The following is a 19,416-nucleotide window of genomic DNA, read 5'->3' as shown; positions in this document are numbered from 1 at the left end:
GAATTCGATTTTATATTTCAAAATATTCCATTGCATTTAAAAGACAGCAAAGATGACTACGACGCAAGCTTTGCATTTGGAGCCTATTCAGAAGCCTCATATCATGACTATTGCGGGTAGGGAGGGACTCTGCGTGACTGCCAGCTGAATGTGCTATAGGGAGTGACTCTAGTGGTGGTGCTGGTGTACAAGTAAGCGAATCATAGTGCTAATATGGTAGAGGTTGATGGGTGTAGGCCGATTTGAAGACGATTGAAGCATTCGGGTGTTATGGATCTTCCATTTTCACTGGTTTGACGGCTCAAAATACGCTGGGTATCCAGGCAGTTCATGTGGTTCCAACAGACTTTGTTGTGCAGCAGGTATGTCTTGTGTGTCGCAGGGCGCAACAGTGGGTAATGAGGCGCTGTAGCTGCGATCAGTCATGTCTGACATACCTCCCGTTGCCATCAAAATTGGCATGCTTACATGCGCCGAAACCATCAAGGCTATCGCTCAGGAAATTGCCAAGATTGACGCCACCATAGTACTCGATCCTGTCATGGTTTCCACCAGTGGTCATGAATTGCTCCCTTCTGATGCTGTCGAGGCTTTGTTTGAGTTGTATCCCTATGTGGATTATCTAACACCCAACATTCCCGAGGCTATCAGGCTGTCGCAGTGGACGGGCAAAGTCGGAAGCCTCGTGGAGATGGTTGATCTGGCTGTCAAGACGAATGAACGTGTCAGGTCGCTTTATGTCCTTCTCAAAGGCGGCCACCTCTCCTTCTCCCGTTCAGAGGTCCTCGAGTATGTTGGTAAGCATCCCATCGTCTGGGAAGAAGGGGACGATGAGGGTGATACCGTTGAGATTTGCAATGAATATGTAAAGTCCCTCAACATGAACGCGCAGAGGCCTAGGGAGCTAGTGGTGGATATTTTGGTGAAGAATGGCAAAGTGGAAGCTATGTTTGTTGGCAAGAAGGTGGATAGCTCAAGCAACCATGGGACGGGATGTACATTGAGCTCAGCCATCGCTTGTTCCTATGCTACTTTTGGCTCTGGAAACGCTTGTGAGTTCTATGTAGATGCTCTTTGTTCCGCCGCTGATTATCCCAAAGCCAGCGACACAATCGCCGTGTTCAAACGAGCCATCAAATACACTCAGTCTGCCATTGCTACCTCTTTTCCATTCGGCAATGGTCATGCTCCCTTGAATCATGGATACCTGACGTTCCGTCGTGCTCTTCCTCCGTATGTATGGGAGACTAGGTAGATGCACAATACTGACGTGTTATCGCAGGCCTACAGACCATAACCCCCATCCTTTCCTTACCCATCTGATTCAATCTGACTTGCCCTTGTGGAAATCGTATGTTCAACATCCGTTTGTCGTCCAGCTTGGAAAAGGCACCCTGCCCAAGGAATGTTTTGCCCATTACATCAAGCAGGACTACCATTACCTCAAACATTGTAAGCGTAATTTCAGAAACGAAAAGGAAAGAGAAAAGATTGACAAAGAGTAGATGCTCGCGCTCATGCACTCGGCGCATATAAGGCCGATAGTTTTGAAGATATCAAGGCGTTCTCAGAGATATCATTGCATATTGCCAGAGAATCGGCTATGCATGTCAATGTGTGTCCAGTGCTTTGCGAAATGACATGTGATTGCTAACTGTTTGTGAACAGTACTGCAAGCAATTTGGTATCGATCTTGCGACTCTCATAGCTACACCAGAATCAGCCTATTGCTCAGCATATGCACGTTATGTGATTGACATTGGCACCCAAGGTGATATTCTCGATCTCTATATTGCTGTTGCGTCTTGCTTGGTTGGCTATGGGGAAGTCGGCTTGTGGTTACAAAAGCAGGTAGAGATTGGCGAGGCAAAAATCGAAGGCAACATCTATGCCCGATGGATATCTGACTATGGGGGCCGGGAATTTCTGGATGCTGTCAATAGGGGCATAGGTGTGTTTCAATTCTTTCAAACTTGATTGGCACTACAAGAGATTCTGACCATGACCAAGCAAATCTTGAACGTCGCGTTGCTCAAGATCCCCCGACGCCTGAAAAACTCGATAGACTGACAAAAATCTTCCAAGAGTGTGTAAGGCTTGAAGCTGGCTTTTGGACCATGGGATTGGAGCAGCTCTAAACGTGAAGGTGAATCATGAGAAAGGGGTAGTTGACTATACGAGATATCTTGAGTGGGTACATTAAACTGATATACATAGAGTAACACGAAATGCCATATCGTCGTAGTCACGCATATGGATAACATGCTGTGGGTCGCCTATCAAAGTCTTGATGCTACCTTTGTCAAAGATATGAAAATGAAACGACTACATTCTGTCTTTATTGAATAGCCTTGTCTCGAACTAGTTCACAGCATACCTCACGAGGCAAGTTTCTCCTATTTGTAATCTTTGCAATTACCTCTTGATACCTTTTGCCATTCGTTTGCTCAACCTGACTTAATATTACTCAAGCGATCAATTACAGACGACGAAAGTTGTCCCCAGCAATAGTATTAGCAAGACCAAGCCTATTACACCCGTTCTCTACCATCTCAACATGCTGTATTATCCTTAATACTGAAAAGCCAAAATGGAGTTGTTTTCCACGATAGCCAGCCTCAACAACAGCTAGCGTCTTTAGCAGCAAATAAAAAGAAGTAAAAGAAGTGAAAGTCGTAACGTCAAGGGAAATTTCTCAACACCAGCTTTCTTACTTTCTCAGAGACAAACACCTTCAGAAGCGAAACGTCTAACGTAGGCGTGAATACAAATGATTTCGGTCATGGAAGCTCTGCTCCTTCCCTCACACTCCATGAGTTTGCTATTGTAAACCAGACGTGAAGTTTACCTTTTATCTTGTTCAAACAAAGTCTCTCAAAAAGTCATCCCTCCATTCCAACAAATCTATTCTTTTGACTGCACATGTCTTCAGATCTACGCTCATCCCATCTTACTTTTCGCCATCATCGACCACTGGCTAAAAAGAGATATGAATAATTCGTCAACCATGGGGTGCTGGTTACAAAGGTAAAAGTAATGATTCAAACTTTCGATAAGAGATTGGCAAATTAATAACATTGATTGATAGGTTTATTTGACAAAAGATGTAACTAATGCTTAGAGACTAAAACGAGGTCAATCTTTGGCATATAAAGAGCTATCGAAAGTATAAAGAAAAATGAAGAAAAAGTGGAAACAGCTGAACAAGAGAAACACGAATTGATAGATTCTCTAATGACATTCTGTTCGTCTGCTGCCTGGTCTAGGATTTTGACTTTAGAGATTGGTACTTTTCTTTCCATGTCTGACACCTTGAATTACTTGGGAAAAGACATCATATTCAAGTTTGGAAGCTTTGGTCTCAATATGAGAAACTGGGATAAATTATCAAGATAGAAATACACAATGTAGATGATTATGCATTGCACAAATTGAAAGAATTCGAAAGAATCAATCACTTCTTTGAGCAGAGGCTGAATTTTGACCAACTAGAGAGAGATATTGAAAAAATGGGAAAGGAATTTCTAAAATGAATGGTCTCGTTACAGAAGAACAGGACTTCATCATGTCAACACGACATCCATTCCAGCTCAATGGTTAACGTTTTCTGAAAATAATTAGTACTTTGTGAGCAACACTGGTCATCATCCTCTTTCAGTAAGCGTATACATGAACGATAGTATAATGTATATCAACATTGGTTGACTCAAATACATGACATGGTACTCTTTGCTCCTAATCGTAATCACAACAATCCAGCTCGACGCTGTTCATTCATACTTGGTTAATAAGTCGTGCCAACAATACACTCGAGCAGCTCAATCAGAGCCGGTCGAAGCAACGGCACCATAGATTCCTCGGCCGTCGAGACCATCGCCCTCGGGGTCCTCAGCCCACCAGGAAGGCAGAGTCCAAGGACCAATCTCATCAGCTTTGTGCAGGAGGAGGAGCAGATGAGTGAATCCAATCTTGAGAGCTCTGGGAATGAATGGTGAGAAAGTGCCCATGCCAAAAACCATAGACTTACATATCCATTATACCGTAGGTGATGATTTCCGCGTTGACACTAATCAGGTTGAGACCTTCAGTAAGAATCCAAACGACGCCGAGGCCAACATGAATACTGATAAGCAATTAGCTTAACCAGCCTAATGCTAATATCGAACCCACAACATAACCATAGCCGATAACAGGTAAAACAGGCCTTGTGTTGAGCGGAGTCTGTACACAGCAGCTACAGAATAAGATCAGGCAAACTCTAGAAAACAGAAAACCAACTACCTTTTCGTCCTTGGACAAACAACACTGACCATAGAGCGATAAAGGCCAGAATGCCAACAGCAAACCAAGCCCATTTCATCGCTGATCCATTGCCGTGCTTGCTCCAAGGCCAGCCACCGCTGACGCTCCCCGCCCAACCCGAATATACAACCACAAGTTCAGCCAGGGCTACACACAGTGAAGTTGCGGGACTGACACCCGCCAAACGGGTTAGGGCAACGATAATCAATGGGCCGGTAAACGCAGCATCAACGTATCGGATGGTAAACACCTGGCGGTACAAATGCGTCAAAGGGTCAGAGTGATGAGGTGGGTGGTAGATGGGCACAACTGTGGACCCAATATGAGTTGCCAGAGACATGTATGACAACACAGAAACCAAAAGAATCACCGCCGACATGCTGCCACCGTCATCAGTTCAGTTCATACACAAAATTTCTCAACTCACCCATGGAAAAGTCGGTTCCTCTTCTGAGTCCTAGTTGTCAGAAACAAGGCCGCTGCCAGACCTGCGATAAAGACAAACGTAAAGACCCAGACAGCGTTTTGCCCAACATGACTTGCGTGTAGTACTTTTGCAGTTGCTGAAGGCTACATGGAAATCAGCAATACTCTAATTACTCCAGCTTACAAAAACATTCGTCGGTAGAGGTAGATGGGAAGGGTGTTGACCTGGATGGCCTGTATTGGTACCACCCGGAGGGTTGACGGATATAGTAGAAGTCGACCTAAACTCTGCGAGATATTCCATGATGATGGGTAAATGAAAGAAAAAGAAATAAAAGGACGACTTTTATATCTTTTTTATACAAAAGACTGGACTGTCGGCCATGGATGTCATCTGACGACTTTGAGCTTGTATTTCATTGTGCGTCATACTTTCTTTGTTACTCCACATTCCAATCATCGTTGCTTTTCAAAGTATCTTATTTCTATGCAACAGTTATTTTGAGATAACCATACAGCCCATCTATAACTCTATGCATACAGGCAGGAGGACAAGGAGAAAGATTAGTTGTATCATGTATATAATCGTCGTTTGAGAGGTTGCTTGCTGGTCTTGGTATGAGGGACGCACGAGCCGAGCATCGAGATGGCATGGGAAGCTGAGGCGGATGAGAGTCAACGTCTTGAAAGCGATGTGAATCGGGATACTCGATTCTGGGAATCAATGGTCGATACCATTCTCAAGCCTAAAGCAGCTATCGCTACCCTTTCTTTTGAGCGCCCAACGTTGCTAATGACATACAGAAGCCGTGGGGCCATACCCCAAGATGCAACTGTTACAACATGGTATGTGATGAACTTGTTGGCAACCAAGATGTATCTTCAAGCAACATACTCTTTGTCATCCCATTCTTCTCCTTCAGCATCTTCCTCCCCACCCTCATCATTAGGTATCCAGTCCTCTCCGTCAGCATCCACTTCTTCACCTTCAGCGTCCATATAGTCCTCATCTCCTGCACCTGGCTGTAATTCACCTTCGACACTGTTTTCATGATACCGTTCGAGAGAGTGATGGAAATCAGAGTGAGGTTCGAGGTGGTGTTTATCTGAAAAAGAGGAGAAAGAAGAAAGGTACGGAATGTCATGCGTCAAATGCTTGTCATTGGCCGATAGGTCTTGATTTTCGATTTGAGTTTGGTCTTTTGCAAATCTATTCGATGCCATCGTTATGCTATCTCGACTCCGTAATCTCCTTGCCGGTGAATCTTGAGCATCAGTGACTTTGCGCTTACGTAGATTTCGAGCAGGGCTCGTCGAAAGGGACTGGTCCGATTTACGTGCCGAAATGGGAGGGGTAACGTCTGGAGTGGTTGGTGCAAATGGGGAGATATGATGGGGGTTGCAGTGCCCATTGACGATGGGTGTTGGATGTGGGGGCCGAGTGTGTTGTATGCCGCTGATTTCCACCAGCTCTCCGACTTCCTCTTCTTCTTCCTTCACTTGCTCACTCTCATTTTCATTCCGATTCTCATCAGTCTCTTCCTTCTCTCCGCTCCTTTCTCGATCTTCTCTCTCGCCCTTTGCAACTTGTCTTGCAACAAGGAAAGGATGATATTTTAATCTTGATGGTACAAGCTGCAAATATCCTTTTTTTGCTCGTTTATCGAGGACAGCTCTGATGTACTCACGATCCACCACGATCTCATACTTTTTGGGCAATTTAATTTGCTCCTCTTCATTGTGTCCATCTCCATCATCATGAGATTTTGGTAAAGAAGGAGCGCGATCCGCTTTTCTTCGTAATGGAGGGCGACCTCGCCGGCGAGGTGGTCTTGCGCGACTCGGAGTTGGTGTAATGAGAGATTGGTGATTAAGAGGAGAAAAAGAGGATGTAGAAGAGTAGATATTGATCATGTTCTCATTGACTAAGGTAGTATATATGTCTTCCAATGTCATACTTGTCGCCTTGGAGATATCTATAATATCATCAGCGTTTGGTGCGATATTGTGGAAATGGACCAACCTTTCATAGACACCTTTCCTGTAGCATTTTGCAAATACTTAAAAATTTGTGTACGCCAATAGGATTTGTAAGAAACAGCACCCAGTCCAGATAAGGGTTTTTCTGGCGATCCAACTCGTTCTTCTTTTTTACTCAACATGTAGCCTGCAATGAGGTCAGGGCTAGCAACTACTTACGCAGCTACTTACTAAAGTCTATTAGTAGCTGACCCCAGCCTTCTCGTTGCCTGACTGGCAATGTCATTATACAACTGACATTTCTTCCTACACTTCTTTTTTCTTTCGAAAAATAACCGACAAACTGCTCTCCTAGACCTTGTGGGCTTGATTGAGTCATAATATAAAATAAGAAAGGTTCCACGTCATAATATAACGTTTTGTGATCTAGAAACATTTTTGCAAGGAGACATAGATTTTGACAGTATATCTAGGTTATGGGTTAGCGTCTTTTTGTGCGCTAGAGAGATTAAGCTTGCTTTATTTTTTCGTCCGTCTACTTCAAAAACCGAAACAGCACCATCGCGGTAAATTTCATCTCCTGGTGGATGTCTGACTTTGCATTTCATCTGTGTTATCTTAGCTCTGGTCTTTGTCACAAAGTACGGCTTACTCGATGTCGCTCGGCCACGAAGCCGCTCTTCATATACTTGAGACAAAACTCACACAGCCAAAGCCTCCCTTCTGGCACATAGGCATATTCTTCAGGATATGGTGCTGTGAACCAAGTGTCAATGTCAAATGTCCCAAAACGTATCTTGTTGATTTTCTCGAGCTGAGCACCATGTGGAGCATTTGGTTGCAGATGATGGCTGGAAGGAGAGAATGAGGGCGAATGTGGGATAGAGTCGGCGAGGTTATGTAACAATCTGTCGCGCAGTGATCGTGCGGGAGTTGGAGTAATCTTACCACCTTTCCCACTGGGTGCAGGAGAGGAAATGGGGGAAGCAGGTCGACTGGATTCACATGAGATGGGTGGTGGTCCGCCCATTTTAGCCTCTGCTGTTTTTCTTGTACTCTCAAACAACTCTTTATCCAGTTGATTGATTTGTGTCTTGGCTGTATCTGCATCCTCGCCTGAGATGACTCCTCCATAAGGGATTTTATCTTCTTCTCCTTCACCTTCTACTGGCCGTTTTGGAGCACGTAAACGCACAATCATTGGGGTAGAACGTTCTTTCTCGGCTGCTGCATCAGCTTGGGCAGCTTGAGCCGAATTGGGAATTTTAACTCTAATACAATGATCAGTGAGAACAGCTTCGTTCCCTGCCAGCGGTATGTGGCGAGGGCGATCTCTTGCTCTCTTTCTGGAGCGACCGAAAGGAAGTCGCATCTCTGTAAATGTTGCATCATTTTCCAACTTCTGCGTGCTATCCACCTTGAGCACCTTCAGTGGTCGAGGACGAGACTTATTGGATCTTGTCAGTGACTTTGGAGTTGAAGTTAGCATTGGTGTTGGCGGTATTGATAGGGGGGCTGAAAGCGGCGGATGCGATCTTACAGGTGTACACTTTGGACAGTGCCATGCTCCTATAGCAAGTGACACACTCAGCGCGTCGCGTAGACGAGGCGCGTCAGTACATGAGCGTACCTTTTGGTGGTTTTGCCAGAGGGCTAAACAGTGATATAAGCAAAAGAAATATGGGAATAACACATGCTCACGGCCTGAGGCAATAAGAATGCCATCCTCTATCACATGTATCGCAAAACATCAAGCGCGACTACTTTTGTCAATGTCTGGCTACATAATCATAATAACTCACATCGTCGCCCTTAACGCGACACTCTTCGCATGTCTTACATTCAATACAGTGCCAGCTATACATCATCACCCGTTTCCTCAGCCTGGGTGTCAACATATTCAAGCACGTTGGGTGTCCACTTCTGCCGCAATTTGAGCAAGAAATCATTCGTTCCGGGAAGCCTTGCTTGTTAAGTGTGTCTGACCCGCCGCAGAACGAGCAAAAATCCTCGCGCACAGATTTGCCGTATATTGCAGGCCTCCTGTTACGGCTAGGAGTTTCCATGATATGAAGTTCGGAGATGATGATAAATGCATGAAAATTGGACAAATATCATTATCTGAATTCAAAGAGTTACTCAAAAGGCGTAGTATTACGTAATTATCACTTTTTTTGATCCCGTTCAGCCATCTTTTATGTTTCTTAATCTTGTCGTGAAGTCATCTCTATTCAACATTGGAAAATGTCTGTCAGAAAATCGCCTCCAACGGGCCCCGGTACTGCGCTTACCAAAAGGGCGCGCGTGGAGGATGAGACAGAGGCAGGTACTCAATTGATGACGGTAGCTTCTTCGGGCGAGGGACAGCGAAAAAACGCGCTCATCAAAAGCGTGAAACGGACCAGTGGTTTAGACGCACCAATTGTATCATTATCAGGTGCTCATGGCGTGAGTTGGCGGCAGAAGATGGTGTGCTGTGAACTAACGGCGTAGCAGGCCGAGATTACAGCGTGTATCTTTGACCCATCGGGTGAGACGCTAGCAGCTTCATCAGCAGACAGAGCAATTTGTAAGTTGTGGGTGATGAACGTATTGTTTGACCTACTTTAGCCCTCTGGAAAACTTATCCTCCACATGACAACTATGCAATCCTTCCCAATGTACACAAGCAGCCCATCTTGGACATTGCTTACTCTCTAGACTCGCAAACAATCTACTCTGTCAGTACTTTGTCATTTAGTGCCGCCGTGCTAATGACCAAATTAGGGAGCCGCAGACGGTACTCTTATACTGACAGACCTCAAGACAGGCCAACGCTTAGAGCGCATCCATGCACACTATGGACCAATAAACTCTCTTGCAGTCACCATTTCCAATGGCCGCGAGCTGATTTTGTCGGCGGGAGACGATGGTACCGCTCGTGTTTGGGATCTTGGTCTTGACACCAAAGAGCCAGTAGCCGAATTTGACGATGGACGGGATTGCCCAGTGACGGCTGTTGAGTGGAGTGGGGACGGTGCGAGGTGTTTTGTTGGTGGAGTAGATAATGAAATCAAAGTGCGTCTCGTCCATTCGTGAAACCAGGCAAAGGCTTATTGTAGGATCAGGTGTGGGATCTACGAACCCAAGAAGTTCTCTACACCCTCCAAGGCCATACCGATACTATAGCTTCGCTTTCCCTTTCTCCAAATTCCCATTATCTTGCTTCCTATTCTCTCGATTCTACACTCATCATTTACGACGTCCGACCTTTTTCATCTGATCCTATGCGCATCTACAGATCCCTTACAGGCGCACCAGCAGGATTTGAACAATCGCTCATTAAATGCTCTTGGAGTAAATGGGATGGCGGCCAATATATTGCGGCGGGTGGTGGAGATAGAACAGTGACTGTTTGGAACGTGGAGGACGGCAGAGTGGGCTGGAAGCTGCCTGGGCACAAGGGAACTGTGATTGGTGTTGATTTCCATCCAAGGTGAGTTGCATTCGACCAAGGTATCAGAGCCGGCAAAATTGACTACTCTTGCAGAGAACCCATTATTCTGACGGGGTCAAAGGACACAAACATGTTGTTGGGAGAACTGGACGCTCAAAACTTTTCATAGAGCACATACAGAATTCTGGGATAATGCAAGAGTTTTTGGACTTGATTTCTAACCCAGATGCTCTCAGAATCATTTCCTTATCTTTGGGCTGCTAATCATCCTTCTAAAGGATGCTGAAATCTCCAAATCACTTTCCTTTCAACATCTAGATCAATACTCAATACGATTATATCAGCGCTCGTATCCAGCTTGACATAGTTGATCAAACAAGCCATTTTGACACCAATGGGTCTCTTGATTTCAATTTACATTTTAAACCTTTTCTGTTTTGTTCTTGTATCTTCTTTTCAACGTTTTAACGAAGATCAGTCTATTCCCATCCTCTCTTCTTCAACACGCCAATGGATAGATCATCTCAGACAAAAATACGACATCCCTGGCACCTCTGTCGTTGTCGTGCGCTCTCCTCGTACAGTTCAGTCGCCATGGGAGTCGGAAATTATCACCAGTGGGATTGCTGACCAACACCACATACTTGATTCCCGCGTAGGCTGTCTTTCTTGACTTGAACAATTTACTGACATTGAAATTAGTCGCTCTTCTCCATTGCTTCCAATACCAAATTATTTACCGCTCTCAGTATCGGGATCCTCATTGACAGGAATGTCTGTCTACCCAATGGCATTCCGCTCGCCTGGACGACCAAAATGGAGGATATCTGGAGTGACTGGGGATTGGTAGATGACACCAGGAAGGAGGCGACGGTTGAAGACCTACTAAGTACGCAGACGCTGTCAAGACTATGCTAATCCGTACCAGCAATGCGAACAGGCGTTCCATATCACCCTTATGCTCCCAAGTAAGTCTGTCATCCAGCTGTAACTCAAGCTCATACACGGCCAGCTATTCTTCAAGAAAAAAACTTTTACATTCTATGCGGCATCTCCCTTCTAGTACTGATTTTCGCTCTCAATGGCAATACAACAATGAAAACTATTTATTACTAGGTTACATCGTACCGGCCCTTACTAATATTTCATTCCCTGATTTCGTCGAGAAGAACATTTTTCATGATCTGGGTATGGAAGGAGCGACGTTTGACGCTGAGAAGGCCAGGGCGACGGGAAAGAGAACTGGAGTAAGGCTGAGATTTGGCGGTAAACGACACAAATGTTTGGACGCTGTGGGCATAAACACAACCGTTGAAGAATGCCTGGGCAAAAGGAAGAATATCGGGTGGTGGACGAAGGGTACTGGTGAGGCGACGTGGGGTGGTGCAGGACTAATTATGGACTCGGTCGATACGGTAGGTTCGTATTCTTAATCATGTCCTTACTTGTAACAGGGCAAATGGTTGGCCGAGTTGCTCGCTCCAACGACTATTCCCGCCCATATCATCAAACAATGTATCAAGCCTCACATTCAGTCAACTCATCTCGCTCTCACACAGGCTGAGAATGCTTCTTATGGTTACGCTCAATGGACCCATACCTATCGAAAGCACAAGCTGTACAGCCATTGCGGATTTCAGCTGGGCCAGCATACACTCTTTGCAACCGTCCCCAAAGCCGGCATCGCCCTCGCTGCCATGAACACTGACCACGAGCTAGGAGATGCTCTCAACGAGGTCATCATCAACACCATCCTCGACGAGCTGTTGGGTCTGGATAGAGTGAACTGGGTCGAAAAGGTGATGCGGCCTGTATTCGAGCGAGTGGCTAAGAAAAGCGAGCTCAATTTGAATTGCACGTCAACACCTATTGATCTAAGCGGTACTTTTCACCACCCGGCATGGGGAAACCTGACATTCACGGCCGTTGACCCAGAACTAGTTGCCCGCTTGTCTGAATCTCTCCCTACCATCGTGCTCGCTCACGCACGTCAGGCAGTCATGAACGGCCGAGATGACTGGTACCTCCTCTTGATTCCCTGCCATGATGAACACTCCAAATGGCTCGTCGTCCAACTTCATGACCATATGCAACACGACATGGTGACTCACAACGCAATTGCAAGACTCATAGGCAGCGGAGATGCCTCAATAGACGAAAAAGGCATGGGGTTAATCACCGGATGGTTTCCTGGGCCCAACCCAAAACCAGCCACCGATAAAGGTCATTGTAAGACCTCAGCCCAGGTATGGTTTAACAGGACAGACGCAACCCAATTCTAGATAGCCTCATAGATGAATCTAATGAACCACACTACATGCATACCTACCCAAACATACCTGCACGCTGTGGAAAAAACTCATGCGGCATCCGTTCCCGCTGAGTCCCACCAATGCCCTTTGGTGGCTACCTCTCATCCTTGACCAAGGACACTCGATAATACCTCTCACCGCTCCCAATCTCCTCATCAACAACGTCCAAACCCACTACTTTCGATTGTCGCTCCAAAAGCATACGTTGATCCATGTACAATTATTCTTACTATTAGTCCATTACAACTCTTTCAAATCAATCTAAACAATCACTTATCGTCCAGAGTTCCTACTGCTCCTTCGCCACCTTCACCCTATCCCTGGTAGCTCCCTTACCAGTCCTTCGTCCACCCAGCTTAACCAATACTGGGTTGAGTGGGTCTCAACACTCTGCGAAGGCGATGGCGTCTGTCAATGTCCAACGAACCTGCTTGTCGTCGAACAGAGCGCAAACACGCTCGTCGAGCTCACATTAGACGGCTTGCATGTGTGGAGATCGGACCGGTGCAGCTGGTTGCTGTTTAGCTTGTGTAAAGCGGTAAAGAGAACCAGAGATAAGGACCTGTCTATATATATGTTAAGTACAGCTCTAGGGATGTAAGACATGTGTGATACGGGGTATGTTGTCAGATATGGGTACGATGAAACGTCCCAAGAGATGGAATAGATAGATAAAGAAGATGTAGATAGATGAAGGTGGTGTCTCTGACCTTGGAACATTGGTAGATAGATTTGGTAAGATTGGCTCTTAAGATAGTAGGATAGAATTGGAAGTAATCGGTAAGTTATGGTTAAGACGTTATGATTCATCTCTAAGGAAGAAGCAAATACAATGCTACATCTTATATATCATATTTTAAGCTGTGCACAGTGAACTAAGTAAAATAACAAAGTACACAATTGAAGGAAGGGTTCCAATACTTTACAAGATGATTCTATTAGTTAATAATAATCAAATAAGAGAAATACTTCACCATTCATCATATATGTATAATAGTGTTTCCTCAACACATCGTCCTCCATACATTTCCTCGACACTCAGCACATTGTTCTCAACAGCATGGGATGGCCATGGACGCCGCGAGCCTCTCTGATAATGCGCTGGGACTCGGGACTGGTGCGTACAGGCTAGGCGTCTCCGTTCTTGTAGACGCATAGAGCACCACTAGGAGCGCCGTAAAAGTCGTACGCGACGTTGGCGTAGAAGGTGGAGAGGCGTTTCGCGTCAGAGATATAGGCCTCGTCGTCCTCGTCAAATTTGAGCTGGGCGACTTGGTAGGTGGTGGAGATAGGAAGGACGGGAGAGTCGAAGGTTAGCGTGTGAATGACTTCTTCGCATGACTTGAGGAAGTTCTCGCTGAGGCTGTAGGAGGAGTTAAACGACACTGCGAAACGAACGGTCAGCAACAAGAAGAGACCATAGGGCTAAAGCGACTTACTTGTTGTGAATGGTTCCTTTTGTTGTGTCAACGGGTTGGGAAGCAGAGACGATGTCGTGGATGAACAACGGGGTAGTTGTATAAGCAGGGATGAAAGAAACGACAAGGTCAGTATACGACGGATGGCGGGAATGCCATGGAATGCACCTGAGAGTAGAAGAAAACTGCTGATTTGCAGAGGCGGAGACAGAGTTGAATGAGAGTCGTGATCATAAACTAAACCAAAAGGCAACGAAACGATGCTTGAATATTATGGTTCGTTATTGGCTATATTCCCTGTCATGATGCAGGTCATGGCAGTTCCACGGCTGTACGTAAAGTGGTTAACAATTTGACTGGTTTTGTATACAGAGCAAATATAAAAGAGAATGTAAAATGGTAATAGCAATTTCTCCAACTAAATGACGAGCTATATAGTTAGGCACGTGAAGGAACCGGAGTGCCTGACTCTACAAGATTGGACAAAGGCTGACCAAGACAAGAGTAGGTGTTGACGTACGATACATAACTAGAAAATAGGCTACAAGTAAAACAACAGGTAGATATACCCAAGATGGAAACAAAGAACAGCAGATGTACAAATGAAAACCAGGTATGCAGTAGTACAAAAATAACGCCTTGGAAACCTGTCCTCTGCACAGGATGAAACGAACACACAGTTGATATGAACTGACATGTCCAAAGTCCAGATCCATGGCACTGAACTGCAACCCATGGCGGCGGCATCGACGACGAGTGTAACGAGACGAGACGCCATGAGACGAGAAAAGTAAAAATGGGACATGGGTGGGAGAGAAAGTCCGCTGCGCGCGAATCTCGACGGTCTACTTCACCACCTCGTAGAGGAAAGACTCAGGAAAGTGCTTCTTGATCTCCTGCTCGATATGCCAGTACGGCGTGACTGTCACGGCCTGCTCTTAGTAGTCTTCAGCGCAGGTTGGAGGATTCCTTGGTTTTCTTGGGTTTCTAGGTTCTCGATTCTAGATTATGTATGTGTTGGTTATACTCAATAACAGGCCTAGAGATATAAATTACTCTCGGATTTGCATTGATAGAAATATAAAGAAAAGAATTCGGATACAAAATAAGATTACTATATATGTCAAAGATATACTTGCCAGGGACACTGATCAAGTATGGGTTGAGGTAGAGTGTATGGGAAAGAGTAAGAGTGAGTAGAGTGTCGTTGACTTAAGACTATCGGTCGGAGTTGGTAATAGTTAAGATAGAGTATATGTGATTTGTGTCTGAGAACTGACTTGGAGATTAACTATTGTTGACTATGGATCGATTTGGGTTGACCTTTGATACATCGCTGAGGAGATAAGACTCAAGATAGTACGGTATTTATATCTTGCGAGAGAGACTTCGGCAAGGAATGGCTATCTAGAGTATTGGAAAAGGTGGATGATAATTCTCACACAAAGATGACTATGTGAAAATGTATCTATCCAGAAGAAAAGAAGGACTCGAAGATCTATCCTGAAAGAAGTCAAAATAGGGATGATGAAGTAAAAGAATTAACGGGATTGTTAACTAAAATATTAAATAAAATCTTCCCAACGAGTTGATGTAGGCTTGAATGCCTCACTGTAATTACAACGGTAATTACTTTAAGGTTTTCGTAAATATTAATTATTTTTGGTACAGCAAATCTAGCACTTGTCTTGCATAGAAAAGAGTAATGGAAGAGAAATCTATCTATCATTCAACCTTATCCATCCATGTCCCCTCTCTTAATCCCTCGGCGTTCCAGAGTGTGGCGATGTGGAGGGCTTGCACTTACAGTTGACTACAATAATTAATTAACCCGAAATCCTCATTCATCACACTATACACCAACCTCCGCCGTCGGACATCTCTCCATCTCCGCAGGGGTTACAGTAAGACTGTAACATTACAGTAGGACTGTAACAGTGACATAGGTGACATTGGTACTGTCGGTGACGCCAGCACCTGCGGTGATCACCCCGAGGATACGGCCGTTTCTGTCGAGGACAATAGAGCCTGAGTCGCCGGGGGCGGAGAACGGACCTGTCTTGTTGTTGTAGGGAAGAACCGCGATTTCCTTCGACGTCTCCTCGATACCGTACTCCTTGTAGATGCGGATGAAAGACTCCATCCCCGTGGCTCGACCGATGGTGGTGCCCGTCGTGCGATCATTCTTGACGACGGGAAGACACAGTTCTCCGTTGGCGTCGAGTTGCTGGGGATTGTTGATCTCTTCCGGCTGGATGTCACCTAACCCCTGAGGACCGTCGATTGGGTACCCGTACTTGGCCCGGTCCTCCGGTTGGGGGAACATAGTGCTGCCGTAGTCCAACGAGAGGTTGTCTCCTGCAGGGGAATACGATGGTCAGCTAAAAGCGCCAGACGATACCAGCCGAGATGGAAAACGTACCGATGTACACCTTGTTTCCCGGGAACGTGTCCCAGTCAAACTTTTTGTCGTAGAGCTCGATGAGAGCCCAGTCCGTTGAGAACCGTTGAGAACCGTTGAGGTGCGACGCTGACTTCGATGGGCTCGACGTGGACGACCTCGCCAATAACACGATGTTTCGGTTTGGACCATCGCTTGACGACCTCGGAGCGAAACTGGTCAAACTCGCCGATTTCCCACCTCGCTCCCTCCACCCGCGCCAGGTGTATATCTCGTCGCCTCTTGATCGACTCATCCTCGCCCTCCTCGGGCTCACCCAATGGGCGAAGCACGGCCTGCCACACCCTGATGGAGTTGTCCAGGTTGCCAATGGCGCGTATCATGCTCGTGCAGACGCTGGCGTAACCCAAACGGCCGTGGACGATGACCTTCTCGCGGGGTTGGCTCTTGGTCTTGCGAGCAAGGCCCTTGTTGTCATTGACGGGAGGAGGTCGGGCGACGTGTGCGCAGATGAGGAGGAAGACGCGCTTGCTGTCCTTGCTCTCGCGCAAGTAGAGAGCGCCGGTGCCCTCAAAGTGAGGAGTCTTGAGAGGTGCGATGGAGAGACCTAGCGCGGGAGTGAAGTGCTTGCCGTACTCGCGGGCAAAGTTGTTGAAGGGGCCAACGGAGAGCATCTTGGGGCCATCAACGGAGCGGGTTATGACGGACTCGCGGAAGCCAGCCTCCGTCAATAAAAAGTGGACCGCCTCGGCCGCGGTATTCGCAAGCTCGTAAGCGAGAGACCCTGGCTCGACACCGATCCAGATGAGGGGCAGGCTGAATGTCCTCTTTCCCGCCTCTGCGAAAGCGACGACGTCTATTGATGTCCAACGAACCTTGTGGTCATCAAGCAGAACCCAGACGCGCTCGCCGAGCTCGCACCAGACGGCTTGCATGGGATGGCCGTGGACGTCGCGAGCCTCTCTGATAATCCGCTGGGACTCGGGACCGGTGCGTACGGGCTAGGCGTCTCCGTTCTTGTAGACGCATAGAGCACCACTGGGAGCGCCGTAAAAGTCGTACGCGACGTTGGCGTAGAAGGCGGAGAGGCGTTTCGCGTCAGAGATATAGGCCTCGTCGTCCTCGTCGACTTTAAGCTGGGCGACGTGGTAGGTGGTAAAGGAGAGGCGAACGAGGGTGGAGGGAGAAGAGGTGCGAAACCAGGAGCCCCTTGTTCTGGAGACTTCTTCACATGAGTCGAGAAAGTCTTCGCTGAGGCTGCGGGAGGAATCAAACGACACTGCGGAACGAACGGTCAGCAACGCGAAGAGATCACAAAAGCTAGAGGGGCTTACTCGTTATGGATCGTTCGTTTTTTCGTGTCGGAGGGTTGGGCAGTAGAGATGGTGTTACAGATGGACAGGATGACTGGATAGGCGAGAACGAAAGAAAGGACAAGGTTAGTATACGACGGATGTCAGAAACACCAAGGGACGCACCTGGGGGCAGAATGAAAGCGCTGAAAGGCGAAGGCAGAGACAAAGTTGAATGAGAGTCGTTCTGTGAGGAAAGAGAGGGCAGATGCCAAGTGAGCTTTATATCAGGTTCTACGACTGTGAGTACAGTTGTTAACGATTTGACTGGTTTTATACACAGAGAAGATATAAAAGAGAATGTAAAATGGTAATAGCAATTTCTCCAACTAGACGACGAGCTATATAGTTAGGTACGTGAAGGCAAAGGAGTGCCACACTGCGTTTTGATGACGATAACTGTGTGAATAGTGTATGTGAACGGCGTTTCAATACAGCAAATCTAACACTGGTGTTGCACTGAAATGATGTGTCTCATATAAAATTACTCTACAGTTTATCTATCTATATCCATTTCCTTATCCTCCAAGCGTCCTTCATTGACGGACTTATCGACCGTCTTTACCAGTCGCAGGGCAGAGTGCTGACGTAATTACATCTAGCCCCATTAGAAACTTTTGTTACTTTTCTTATTCTTTTCCTAATGCCATCTATATAAACGGGTCAAATCCTTTACATAACAATTGGATCGGTTAGTTCCGTCACTCTATCACGAATGGGTGGATTGGTTGTTTGGCTGGTTGAATTGAGGTTAATAGAGACTGGAAGTTAGATGAATGGATGTCTGACTATGCAATATCGGAAGATGAAATATAAGAACAAGAATTAGAGGCTTGACGTATGCTTGGACGTATGATACATCACCGGAGAACAATCATCAATAGACGAGCCAGTATATACATCTAAGAAGGAAACAGAGAACCGCAGATGTACAAATGAATACCGTATTAGAATGTATGTGTTATGGCTCCAGCCACTGGTTTGTACTCTATCACTCCAAATGGCAAAGAACAAACCAGGTGTAAGCTATGCTACTTATATATGTACAATAAATATGACGAGATTATTACAACAACAGCTATCGCGTTATTGTCAGAAGCAGATAGGCTTGCGGAATAACTGGAACGCCTAACTATATACCACGTAGCGTAGTTCCATAAACATTCATGGTTATACTTTACCTTTCCATGTACCAAGTACTGTAACGTAGTCAAATCCTTGATAAGACAATTGGATCGCTTTATTCCGTCAGACAGGATATTGTCATGAATATTAGCAATAATTAAGATCCACGCTCTGTACCAAAAGGTCACAATAATGCAATCTACGTTGCATTATTGATTATTGGTAATATTCATGACAGCATGTCAGTATGTTTTGTCTCGTCATGATTGACCAGGTTTTTCGCCAAAGCGATTGCACCTGCATGATCATTCATCAAAGAAAAAAGCTTTGCTTCCTAGCCCCAGCTTCAGATCATCGAGTAGTTTTGTCAAGACTAGGTCACTCGGGTGGTTACAGTGCTTGTGCCCTTGGGACTCGATACTACTTAGTAATTAGGTTAGGATATATAGAGACAGTAAGCTAGATTGATTCTCTGGGGTTGTGCCTCTGTGTTGTCTATCCTTATATACATCTTCTCCTGGACAGTGTAGACAACCCAACCAACAACCGAATCCATCCTCACTTACGGTGTTTCTGACACAGTTCAACTTGTGGGAATCAACCTGACGTGGCATTTTCTTTTGGCTACACTGGGCTTGGCACGTTCCAGCAACCCGGCACATGA

General features: G+C 45.9%; 8 protein-coding genes across 8 annotated transcripts; 3 read left to right on the top strand and 5 right to left on the bottom strand.

The window, feature by feature from the left end:
* Positions 1 to 52: 52 nt before the first annotated feature.
* Positions 53 to 2,138, top strand: L203_101266 (phosphomethylpyrimidine kinase; the record flags this gene model as incomplete). The annotated part of the gene is made up of 9 exons (XM_066210710.1): positions 53 to 116; positions 160 to 191; positions 237 to 362; positions 413 to 1,052; positions 1,101 to 1,233; positions 1,283 to 1,452; positions 1,506 to 1,615; positions 1,669 to 1,951; positions 2,011 to 2,138. The coding sequence occupies 9 exons, from the start codon at positions 53 to 55 to the stop codon at positions 2,136 to 2,138; spliced, it is 1,686 nt and encodes a 561-aa protein (XP_066066807.1).
* A 1,680-nt stretch (positions 2,139 to 3,818) lies between these two features.
* L203_101265 (uncharacterized protein) lies at positions 3,819 to 5,032 on the bottom strand (the record flags this gene model as incomplete). Its single annotated transcript, XM_066210709.1, has 8 exons — positions 3,819 to 3,978; positions 4,028 to 4,123; positions 4,171 to 4,234; positions 4,282 to 4,611; positions 4,673 to 4,682; positions 4,730 to 4,752; positions 4,808 to 4,865; positions 4,913 to 5,032. The coding sequence occupies 8 exons, from the start codon at positions 5,030 to 5,032 to the stop codon at positions 3,819 to 3,821; spliced, it is 861 nt and encodes a 286-aa protein (XP_066066806.1).
* Positions 5,033 to 5,518: 486 nt separating this feature from the next.
* On the bottom strand, positions 5,519 to 8,774 carry L203_101264 (uncharacterized protein; the record flags this gene model as incomplete). The annotated part of the gene is made up of 9 exons (XM_066210708.1): positions 5,519 to 5,561; positions 5,624 to 6,704; positions 6,752 to 6,895; positions 6,940 to 7,177; positions 7,227 to 7,316; positions 7,361 to 8,277; positions 8,339 to 8,361; positions 8,410 to 8,468; positions 8,511 to 8,774. 9 exons carry the CDS (start codon positions 8,772 to 8,774, stop codon positions 5,519 to 5,521), a joined length of 2,859 nt encoding a protein of 952 aa, XP_066066805.1.
* A 178-nt stretch (positions 8,775 to 8,952) lies between these two features.
* Positions 8,953 to 10,313, top strand: L203_101263 (uncharacterized protein; the record flags this gene model as incomplete). Its single annotated transcript, XM_066210707.1, has 6 exons — positions 8,953 to 9,156; positions 9,205 to 9,238; positions 9,319 to 9,428; positions 9,475 to 9,765; positions 9,816 to 10,183; positions 10,238 to 10,313. The coding sequence occupies 6 exons, from the start codon at positions 8,953 to 8,955 to the stop codon at positions 10,311 to 10,313; spliced, it is 1,083 nt and encodes a 360-aa protein (XP_066066804.1).
* A 225-nt stretch (positions 10,314 to 10,538) lies between these two features.
* On the top strand, positions 10,539 to 12,426 carry L203_101262 (uncharacterized protein; the record flags this gene model as incomplete). Its single annotated transcript, XM_066210706.1, has 5 exons — positions 10,539 to 10,799; positions 10,847 to 11,033; positions 11,085 to 11,112; positions 11,157 to 11,550; positions 11,599 to 12,426. 5 exons carry the CDS (start codon positions 10,539 to 10,541, stop codon positions 12,424 to 12,426), a joined length of 1,698 nt encoding a protein of 565 aa, XP_066066803.1.
* A 1,158-nt stretch (positions 12,427 to 13,584) lies between these two features.
* L203_101261 (uncharacterized protein) lies at positions 13,585 to 14,652 on the bottom strand (the record flags this gene model as incomplete). Its single annotated transcript, XM_066210705.1, has 3 exons — positions 13,585 to 13,819; positions 13,896 to 14,042; positions 14,570 to 14,652. The coding sequence occupies 3 exons, from the start codon at positions 14,650 to 14,652 to the stop codon at positions 13,585 to 13,587; spliced, it is 465 nt and encodes a 154-aa protein (XP_066066802.1).
* Positions 14,653 to 15,792: 1,140 nt separating this feature from the next.
* Positions 15,793 to 17,210, bottom strand: L203_101260 (uncharacterized protein; the record flags this gene model as incomplete). The annotated part of the gene is made up of 3 exons (XM_066210704.1): positions 15,793 to 16,232; positions 16,297 to 16,336; positions 16,410 to 17,210. The coding sequence occupies 3 exons, from the start codon at positions 17,208 to 17,210 to the stop codon at positions 15,793 to 15,795; spliced, it is 1,281 nt and encodes a 426-aa protein (XP_066066801.1).
* A 66-nt stretch (positions 17,211 to 17,276) lies between these two features.
* On the bottom strand, positions 17,277 to 18,235 carry L203_101259 (uncharacterized protein; the record flags this gene model as incomplete). Its single annotated transcript, XM_066210703.1, has 4 exons — positions 17,277 to 17,554; positions 17,610 to 17,682; positions 17,754 to 17,847; positions 18,216 to 18,235. The coding sequence occupies 4 exons, from the start codon at positions 18,233 to 18,235 to the stop codon at positions 17,277 to 17,279; spliced, it is 465 nt and encodes a 154-aa protein (XP_066066800.1).
* Positions 18,236 to 19,416: the final 1,181 nt, after the last annotated feature.

Source organism: Cryptococcus depauperatus, chromosome 2, assembly GCF_001720195.1.
Source record: "Cryptococcus depauperatus CBS 7841 chromosome 2, complete sequence".
Lineage (NCBI taxonomy): Eukaryota > Fungi > Basidiomycota > Tremellomycetes > Tremellales > Cryptococcaceae > Cryptococcus > Cryptococcus depauperatus.
This window is presented reverse-complemented; position numbering and strand designations above follow the sequence as displayed.